This window comes from Falco naumanni, chromosome 9 (genome assembly GCF_017639655.2).
Source record: "Falco naumanni isolate bFalNau1 chromosome 9, bFalNau1.pat, whole genome shotgun sequence".
Taxonomy (NCBI): domain Eukaryota; kingdom Metazoa; phylum Chordata; class Aves; order Falconiformes; family Falconidae; genus Falco; species Falco naumanni.
Window position 1 is genome coordinate 46,516,404 of NC_054062.1, and position 10,256 is coordinate 46,526,659.

At 43.3% G+C, this 10,256-nt stretch overlaps 1 protein-coding gene across 2 annotated transcripts; it reads left to right on the forward strand.

Moving 5' to 3' along the window:
• Positions 1-2,705: 2,705 nt before the first annotated feature.
• COMTD1 (catechol-O-methyltransferase domain containing 1) lies at positions 2,706-9,395 on the forward strand. Of its 2 annotated transcripts, none has more exons than XM_040605504.1 (7): positions 2,706-2,845; positions 4,145-4,278; positions 5,310-5,415; positions 6,284-6,402; positions 6,668-6,722; positions 8,105-8,238; positions 9,008-9,395. In XM_040605504.1, exons 1-7 carry the CDS (start codon positions 2,764-2,766, stop codon positions 9,158-9,160), a joined length of 783 nt encoding a protein of 260 aa, XP_040461438.1. In that variant the 5' UTR covers positions 2,706-2,763; the 3' UTR covers positions 9,161-9,395. The 2 variants fall into 2 exon arrangements, with proteins under 2 accessions (XP_040461438.1, XP_040461437.1); XM_040605503.1 differs by having other exon boundaries at positions 4,166-4,278.
• The last annotated feature ends 861 nt before the right edge of the window (positions 9,396-10,256 follow it).

A 10,256-nucleotide genomic window follows, 5' to 3' on the forward strand; every position in this document is an offset into this window, starting at 1 on the left:
CAATGCGCAACATTGCTCTGTACAAAAACATTCCTGGAAGGAAGGTTTCAGTAGAACTGACTATTGCAGATATCAATTATCCAGTGACTGTGAAGCTGTGGATAGATTATCAATATGAACAAAGTGAGGATTCGCACACCCTGAGGTCAACATTGACTAGCCAGTCTGAATCCTGTCCGTCCTACTCTTTGTGTTTCACAAAAGCGATCATGTTCTGGCGCCAGCCTGAAGATGCTGCCAAAACCCTCCTACCCTTTCAGGAACGCAGTTCCAGGAGGAAGGAACTTTCAGGCACAGCAGATAAGCCTGCTGACTACAACACTGGGAATGATCCCGATATCCTGTGAAATCTGTGCAACTGGATTGACCTTACAGATATAGGGAGCAGTGGGGTTTGTGTCCAAGCTCATGCCACACACAGGTTTTTATCTCTAGGTAGCCTTCACCTTACTCAGCACAAATAGCAGGCAGAAATCTACCAAAATTTTTAAATGCTCAAGTAACCACAGCACACTGCAAGCGTGTGCCTAATTAATCAGATTAATCAAAGTTTCTTGTTCAGTAATATGTTGCAGAGCTATGTAAAATCAAAACTGTGATGGCTCAAAGAAAAGCAGCTGGCTCTCTTCGGTTGGAAGACTAACTCTTTTGCCACCCTAAGAAAGTGTTTTATCCGGATTTAAAGATCTGTAAATCAGTTTCCTTATCTAAGGAAACAACACATTGCCCAGTACACTGACATAGCAAAAAACCTTCTGACACTGCCACCACAGATAAGCTATTACAGCATAAGAATTTGGGATACAAACACACACACACACACCCCCCCCGAAAAAAAAAAAAGTTACAGATGCACATTTAAGTATGTTAGCAATTCTGCTCACCAATTCTCTTGGAGATTTCAGAAACTAGAAGTTTCCAGAGAACTTCAAGTGAGGCAGCTCCTCGAGTTGAGAATCGAGAGGCCAACACAAGATTTAACGCTTACAAATTGTGAGTGTTTCATGAAAAAGTCCGCATATCCCAGTTACTCTCCCTCCTGCTGCAGTTGTAGAGAATAATCACTAGATGGAGCTGCACAGTCACAAATCTGATTTATGGAGGCTAAAAGTTTGCTGTCTCCTACAATTGTTTGGCCTAAAACTGACATATTCCAGCGCTTCCTGATAACTCATCTTTGAAACATGGGATGAAATGCTTTCATTTACAAAAGCAAAATGTACACAGATAAAGCGATGGGGATCTGAATGGGGAAAAGAAGGGGGCGGGTGGGAACCAAACAAAACCCAAGAAACCAACAGCACTCACAGCTTTCAAAATCAAATAAATTTTAAGTGAACTAAAAAATATTGTATCTGCCGAGACAGATCATATCTCTTGCTTTGTTCTGCAAGTCAGAAAGCACAGCAGATTCCTTAGTGCTTGACATGATTAGCTGCTGCAAAAGAAATGCAAAGCTATGAGCTTGAGCCTTTGTAAATAAGGTCGAGCACATGCTAAAAATGCAGTGATAGGCAAACCTGTTTCCCGTAAATGCCCTAGTGATATACTTAATCCTGCACTTAAGATGTACTTACAAAAGAATCTTTTCCTGCTACTGCACTGACACTTAACAGTTTTGCTAGCATTGGAACATAGTTGAAAAGCTAGCAGCCTAACCTATCAGCACGCAATTCATCTGGCTTTCTAGAGATTAACTACGTGCCAAAGGGAAGTATTACCTGTTTTCATCTTACATCTGGTGAGGCTGAGTTACAGTGCACTCCCTGCCTGCGTATTCCTGGTCTGTGTGCAACGTTGCTAATTTCATCCCCTGCAGAGTGACAAAATGATAGATCTTCACATCTTGCTTGGGTTTTGCAAAATCAGATATTGCCAACACTTCACAAAATGAAAATCAAATCCCCGGCCCTTCTCCAAAAGGCACTGCAGGGTGCTTTCAGCATGTATCAATGTAATAAAACAAAAGCACACAAAATTTTTTTAGCCTGATTCTAAGAAAAGAAAATGGCACAGTCACTGTTGGTTTATGTATCAATTTCCTCAGGGACAGATCAGGCCAGGGAGGAGATCCCTAAAAATCCAGAATGTCAAACAGAGGCAAGGGCACTGCTGCGCCTTGCCAGGGAGCTGCTGCAGGAGAGGGCTGAAACAGTGACAGGGGAAACCAGGCAGCATTCCCCCTCTCACAGGGGGTCTTCCTTGATCCATTTCACCTGGAAGCTCTCAGTTCTTTTGGTCACAGGACTGAAGCTCCACAAACTTACATGCTTTTTGGTAAGAAATCTGATCACACCTCAACCGTAAAAAACATCCACCCTAGGGGAGGGAGAGAGCATGTTTCCTGGACTACCTGGAGGACCAAGCCTCTCAAGAGAACATTTCTGTGAACAGCTCCTCCATCAGAGCCCATTGCCAGCTCACACAACACCGCGCCGTGTTTTAAAACAAAGACTGGCACGAAGGCATACCAGGAACAGCCTCTGAGGAGGTGAAGGCACAAGCACCAGGCACTGCTTGTGTCGCTTTACCACCGCTGCAGAGTACGTGCCTCGAGAGGAAGGCGCGCACCCCTTGCGGAATGCCCACGCTCCTCCCAGCCCACCCCGGGGCGCTACGGGCCACCCCAAATCTGCCAAAGCGCCGGCTGCGAGCGCACGCCGGGCCGGCCGCCGCGCCCCGCCTCCCGGGGCCGCCCCGCCGAGGCAGCCCCGCCCCGCGCCCGCCTGTGACCGGCCCGGCCGCGCCGCTGCTAGCCGCGCCATGCCGCTTTTCAGCGTGCCCAAAGAAGTGGCCGTCGGCACGGCCATGCTGGGGGTCGCCTTCGCCACGGGGATGCTCGCAGGTAAGCGGCGCCCGTTCCCTGTCCCCATCCTCGCGTCCCCAGCGGGAGGGGACGAGGACCGCGGCGGCCGGACAGGGTCCCCCCGGCGGTGGGCAGGAGCTCCCGGTTGCGGTCGGGGGAGCATCCCCCTGGGCGCTGCGCCGAGCGGGGCTGCGCTGCGTGCCGGGATTGCGCGGAGCTGGGGCCATGAGTACGCTGATGCTCTTTGAACCCAAGTCACTCCCGCAATCCAGCTGCTGCCGCGTGGGGCGGGCGAGCTGCCGGTGGCCCAGCGGAGGCGAGGGCAAGCTCCCGGCCCGGCCCCTACCTGCGGCTGTTCGGCCGACCCAGAAACGCCGTGGTGGGGTCCTGGTCACACTCTGTTCTGGCGACAGTTTCGCTGTCATTCCCCGGGGTCCGATCCCACTATCAGGCGGGGGAAGGAGGCGGGAGTTGGGTTTGTAATGCAGCTGCTTGCTTGCTTACCCTTTCACTTCAGGCAGGTTGTGGAAACAATCTCCGCTTCAGGGTGATCCTCTGGAAAAAAGAGCCATTAACAGAAAATTAAGTAAAATAAAATCCTTGAAATAAAAGTGTTCTTTAATCGCGATCAACGATCAGATGTGGAACTCGATTTCTTGTTGGGTTTTTTTTGTTAATTCTTTAAAATGTTTGCCCATTTTGTAAAAGAAAGATTGGGTTCAAAGCTGAGATCAGTTCTGTATTTAAGCAGACAAGCAACAGTTCTTAAACTTCAGCTGTAGCACCTACTTTTTTTTTGCACACTAGTTTCATGCTAGGCAAGCCATGGAGCAACAACGGATTTCCTCTGGCTAGAGGGCAGGACACTGTCATTAGGAGAACTAAGGGCTTGAGAAGATGCATCAGCTGATGGCCCTAAAGACCGGCAGCCTCTAGCCATCTAGAAAATAAGGCCCCCAGACTAAGAAAATTGTGTGCCTCATTCATGCTTCTCTCCTTACATTTGCCCTTTGAGGTCTGATGTGGTTACTTATCCTGTAAGAATGACTGCTCATAACCTTCAGATCAGCCACTGAACAGCACAATACCCAAGCCTTTCCTCTTTCAGCCTTCGCAGACTTGGGCTGGGCATCTTAAGAGGTTTGAAAAGAAAGGGGTGGGGGGAATAACAATGTAGTCCACTGAGCTGTCTGGCTATATTTCGGTTTCTTTTTTCACTGGATTTTTCAGAACAAAGAACTCCTTAACCTTTAGTAGTACTTAAGCGCTTGTTTTATTTAAGTGAGCAATAACTGAGAAAGATGAAATTTTTTATTATTATTCCCTATTTTTTGGTAGGTAAAAAGTACCCTTCTTTAGGTTTTGGGACACCCAAATCATCTAAGAGTATTATTGGGAAAAGCAGTCCTCTCTGGCAATACATACTGGATCACTCTTTGCGGGAACATCCAATTTTAAAGAAGCTACGACTGGTCAGTATTATATCCCCCAAAGCAGGTTTTCTGCTCCATGCCCTTACTGTTGTGTTAGGACCTTTTGGTATCACCCACACCTCATCCCCAACTGCTGAACTCAGTTGCCTACACATCAGAATTTGTTTTGAATTGGTAATTCCCAGACTCTTCAATGTTCAGGGCTGCCCTAAATGCGTATTTAATAGTATTGGCATACAGTTTAGATGTCATTTTATCCATGGCTGCCTATGTGTTTGGGCCCCACTTGATTTTGACTGGAACAGATGACTTCTGTTCCTTTTAGCTGGCATATAAGGAAACTAGCTCAGAGGTGATGTCCTCCAGCAGGATCCAGTGTCAGAGCTCAGACCAGACGTCCCCTGACTCAGGACTGAATCATTTCAAGTAAGACAAACTACTGTATAAAAGCAATTAAGTGTTAAATACTGGAGCTGTCTGGTGGGATTGAGCCCTAGAGGAAGAAAGGAAAGGGGAGGACCAGCTTTTCCATTAAACTTCCATTGCACAGCCCTGCTTCTGCCGCTGCCCCCTCCGCACAGCTCCTGCAGCTCTGCATTGCCTAGCCAGAACCGCCTGGTCTGACCTTCAGCAGCAGACTTTAACCTAACATTTCATAAAACCATGCTACATGTCTTGGAGGAATAGGGGCAGAAGCACAAAGGTTATAAATATATATATATATAAAAGTGCATCTGTTTATGTAACTTCACAAAAATAAAAGACTTTCACAGTCAAGATTCCCCTGTGGCTCTCATCAGTTACAACTATTGCCGAGTTTGCCACAGCCATGGTAACTTTAGGGCATGCTTTGAATGATGAACTATTGCTTATGAAAAGCACCCCACCCTCCTTAGCTGCTGTTAAATTCAAACCAATTTCTGGCTCATAGGTGTACCACAAAGCCATCTAAAATGAGAAGGGTAGAAGTGTCTGTTTTTCCTGGAGTTTTTCTGTTGTTTTTTTTCCCTAGATTGTTTTGGAGCTTTGGGTTTTGTTTGTTGTGATACGTTCTTTTTTTCCTTTTTTAGCTCACTGCTGATCATCCCTGGAGTAAAATGATGGTGTCCTGTGACCAGGCTCAGCTTATGGCAAATTTGGTCAAACTCATTAAAGCCAAGAAAGTTATTGAAATAGGTAAGAGTGTCACCTTGTCCTCTCTGTAGTACAATAAAGCTCCTGGCTGCACTTCTCCAAATACAGCTGTGTTTACATAAGGTAAAATATCTAAACATAGTGAGGCACGGCATACTTGTCTCAGTTAACAGGTGGGCAAGCTACAGCATAAAAAGCAGCGTCTGATTTGCACTTACTTGCCACTGTACCTGTGCATTCAGTAACTCTGGCATCAGCATGGATGTCTCACAAACTCTGAGGCAATCTGAAAAAGTAAGATCAACAGATCATTTGGCTCTCCAGCAGTTGCAGGACAGGGTGTATTCTTTCCTTTCTGTACCAGTTTCTTGCCAGAAGGAAATGTTTTGCTGCACAGGCCCTGCATCCACACCACCTTCCTTGATGCACCTATGTTAGCAGGACGTCCCAAAGCCAGACTGATGCTGAGCAGCCAGGTATGGGTTCTCAGCATCTTCATTCTTGGCCTAGCTGTTAGTTATGGTGCCCTGGTATTTTGCGGCTGGTCCAGTCCCTTTGACCCAGGATTTAGCTCCACTTTTAAATAAGGGTGTTCCTCAGAGATGCACAACCAGACTCTTCCCTGTATGTCCAGGAGACTTTAGGAGAAAGCCAACATTGAGCTTTGCTAAGAGATTGATTTAAAGAAAAAAAAAATGTAAGAAAATTCCTCCAAACCCACCATTACATTAAAATGGAGTGGGAAAACCTTTTGTGTCTGTTAACAAATTGCCCACCTGTTTGCCCACCTGTTTGGGCAAATCTTTGACTCCTTTGGGGTTTTTATTCCTGAAGAGAGCCCCGTAACTATTTATCTTTTTCTTCCTCCCTCCAATATGGTAAGTGTTGATGACTCTTATGATTTTCCTAGGTGTTTTCACCGGTTATAATACCTTGAATATGGCACTTGTCCTGCCAGATAATGGCAGAGTTATTGCTTGTGATATAAATGAGGACTATGTCAAAATTGGAAAGCCACTGTGGAAGGAGGTAAGCAACATCTCTTCCATTACATGTTCGGGACAGCTGCATTTGCATGTCAAGGGATTTTAGTATCTTAGACTTGCACATTCACAAAGAAGCATTCCTGTCATTAAAGGAAGCTGAGAAAGTTCCATTTGGAAAGACAAAATCAGTGCTATCTGGAACCTAGAAATAATAGGAAAAATATCTGACCACCAGTCATTTCGAGTCCAACAACCAACAGGTTATTTCTTGACTGCTTTGATCAACTCTTTGTTCTTTTCCATTCTAGGCAGGAGTAGAGCATAAAATTGACCTGCGGATTAAGCCAGCAATTCAAACACTTGGTAAGCAACTTAAAATACTTTCCTTTTTTCCCTTCCCTAGAAACAGAAGATGGATATAATGCTGATGAAATCTAAAGCCAAATATGTTTGTGGATGTGATCCCTTTGCTAAAATTTCAGAACTTCAGAAGTTCATAGTTTTCCTACATGCCAGCAGAGAGGAAGAAAATGCTTGTCCTATGTAGCAGGCTGTACTGGTCACTCACCTGTCCTGTTGCCTTGGTTAATCTATGAAGTACTATTGTCAGCTGCTTCTGGGAAAGCTGATTAAAACAGATTAATTAGACAAAGCCCGATTTCTCTTATCCACTGTCCATTATAAGCAAGTATTTCTTTGTTATAGACAGGAAGAGTTTTCTGAAAGGGTTGAAGTGCAGAAAAAATACGGAAGCCAATATAAAACTTAGCGTATAACAGTTGAATTATGTCCAGAGGACATAATTAACAGTGTCAAATTTAGGATGTGCCAAAAGTATGCAAGGCAAGATGATGTGGGGCAGAGAAAATATTAATAAATATTCTGAAAATGCAAGAAACCTGCTAGGAAAGGAGGAGTCAGAAGGTTTCCAGCAAAGGTGTTTGATAGATCCATCCATAACCTTGTGTTACTCCCAAATTCATCCATCCTTTCTAAAGAGGCAAATATAAGCAGTCTACTAGGATGCACTGTCCTTGAAGTCTGATGGACAGCTTTGTCTAGGCAATGCTTCAGACAAAAATATCCTCTGTTGACAGAGAGGATAAGGGCAGGTGAGGGGGGTGGCTGAGAACTTCAGGAAAGCAGCAGCCATCAGCCCCTCTGCAACTGGCGATTTGGAGTTTTCAGTCAAGAAGTCCATTTAGGAGAACTTACAATTGCATTCCACTTGCCTTGGCCCAGAGAGGGACTACTTACAGCAGTATTTTGCTGTGATAAACATCTCTGACGGGGTTTGTTCATGACTTGTGTCATGACACTTGATCATCAACAAGAGATTAGCATTTAGAACCTGTTCATAAGTGTGAGAAAAATCCTAATCCATTTAAAAAAACAATTCTGCTCAGTCAGCTCAAAAAAATAGCTGAAGTTGTAGAGTGTGTCCAGTTTCAAACTGCTTGACTTGTTTTTACTGCACCTTTCAGCAGATCTAGCTGTATCCTGCAGGTTTAGAACTACTCCATGAACTACCAAGTAGGAAGAACTCAGTAACCAAGTGTTTTATGGCATACATTATGTCTAGATTGGTTTCTGTGGGATAAGCTTTTATAGTAATTAGCTGTAGAGGAATAGGCTGCCTGGTCAAGGCACTAAAACCATTATTTAACGAGAACTTTGACAGAAATGGACGACTGCCTCCTACACAACATTAACCAGGGTCTAACGACTCTTTGTTACTCATCTAGATGAGCTGTTGGCCAGTGGAGAAGCAGAAAGTTTTGACTTTGCTTTCATTGATGCGGATAAAGAAAGCTGCAATGAATACTATGAAAAATGTTTGCGCCTCATAAAGAAAGGAGGAATAATAGCTATTGATAATGTAAGTACTGCAGTTACAGTAGTAGTAGCACAGGGAGTTAGTGCTTTTGCCTCTGGGAAAGGAAAAAAAAGTCACAGCAGGATTCTAGTAATGTCATTTCTGACTTGCAAGTGGGTTGCCAATTGCAACACGTTTGTTCCGTGTTATACAAAGGAGGCTTTTAAAATTCAACATAAATTCCTAAAGCAAGCTATACAGAATACTGATATAAGCAAGGAATAAAACCCTATAGAAGTTACAAGTATTGTGTTACATTTATGTTAGTACATTAACAGTCTGTGATAACAGAAACTTAGCAATTTTTTCGTAATTCATTACAGAGAATGCTCTGTATTATCCTGATTTGTCTTGTAAAGCATTTTCTACTATGTACAGTACTTACACATGATCAAAAGTAGCACTTGTAATCAGTAACAACTAGTAAGTTATTGATTGATAACTTTTACTAGAACCAAAGAACAATATTAAATTTCAGGCACCTTCAGGGTTATGGTGGCAGCTGGATAGGGGATTTTAAAAATACCTATGTTTAAACACATCTTTTTTTTATTTTGGCTTCTAACGTGCAGTAGAAATATAATTAGCCAGTTCTGTGGACTCCTAATCCCACTTGCTTATGAGAGCTCCATGGCAGAGATAGTTAGAAATCTGAAATAGAATAATTAATATCCGTTTCTAGAAAATATGCAGGACATTTTCCAAAGCTTCCTTTATGGTCCAAGGAACATATTGGAACAAATTAGGTGTATGACATTTCTTTTTTCAATAGGTCCTTTGGGGTGGAAAGGTGCTAAAACCAAGAAAGGATGACTTGGCAACCCAGAGCATCCACCACCTCAATGAGAAACTTCTCAGAGATGCACGAGTCAATATCAGCATGCTCCCAATGGGGGATGGAGTCACATTAGCATTCAAGTTGTAATTGGAGGAAGCCCAGCAGATGGGAAACAACAAGCTGCATCAAATCATCAGGAAAAATGCAGGCAGAGCAGTACCAAAAATGGTCATTTAACCTGTATCTCCACTGGATGGCATAGCCTGGGAAAGTAGACTTTAGGTGCAGTAGGATCCTCAGGACAACCAAGTTCAGAAGGTAGACTTATTTTGACATCTACTATGGTTTCTTATTTTAATTGTAATAAAGCAAATTAACTTAACATGAAGTTGTCTTTGTAACACAGTGGTTGAAAAAATCTCCGTCTCTAGAATGACCGAGTTCCAAGTGAATCAATAAAACAAAGTCATTCTCTATCCTAAAAGAGGCTATTCAGTGGTAGAATACTCAGTCCTAGCATCAAAAGGAAAAGAAGTGGAGTTTACTAATGTTAATAACCATAAGAGAGAAATGGATTTTTAATGAAATGTACATGACATCAAGGAGACTGCTAGCCTTCTCAAACTAACCATATTGAAAGTCACTGGTAATCCTTGAAGGGTACTACGTAACAAGCCTCAAATATACACTCTCTGAAAAAAAAGTTCTTTCTAAAAGTACATCAAAGGACAAACAAGATTTCAATGCAGGGCACTCCCTAAAACCTTCGTGTGCAAGGACCTGGGTAACAGTGCAGGTAGATATTTTTATTTTTTTTTTAAGTCAGAATGAGGAAGAGCAAATGGGCAAGAAGAAAAATGAAACAATTCTTCCTCCTTCCTCTCTCCCTCCCACCTGCCCCCCAAAGCAACAACTTGCTAGGCGCTTGCTTCCTAGAAAGTTGCAAGCGCAGAGCATTGGTAGCAAGTCTACAGAAGGAAAATTATGATTGTATGAGAACGCAATACAGCTGTTAACTGGCTATTCAAATAATTACTGCAAGCAGAGATTCCATTCCCTAGGCAGCATGTAACAAAATGATGTTTTTTCTACGCCCTAGTACACTATTTTCCCTACAGTATTCTTAACTCCTAGTTAGCTTCATTGCTATTGTCATCCATTACTCGTTTCATCCTTGTGCATTCTATAAATTTTTTTATCAAGAAATAGTTTCAAAAGCTCACCTTACCTGAGACCAATGAAA

What these genes read in the sequence shown, in the direction of transcription:
- COMTD1 (XM_040605504.1), top strand. Translation starts at nt 2,764, where the DNA reads ATGCCGCTTTTCAGCGTGCCCAAAGAAGTGGCCGTCGGCACGGCCATG. An exon ending in CAAGAAAGTTATTGAAATAG is followed by an intron (nt 5,416 to 6,283) that starts GTAAGAGTGTCA and finishes TGATTTTCCTAG; the next exon opens with GTGTTTTCACCGGTTATAAT. An exon ending in GCCAGCAATTCAAACACTTG is followed by an intron (nt 6,723 to 8,104) that starts GTAAGCAACTTA and finishes TTACTCATCTAG; the next exon opens with ATGAGCTGTTGGCCAGTGGA.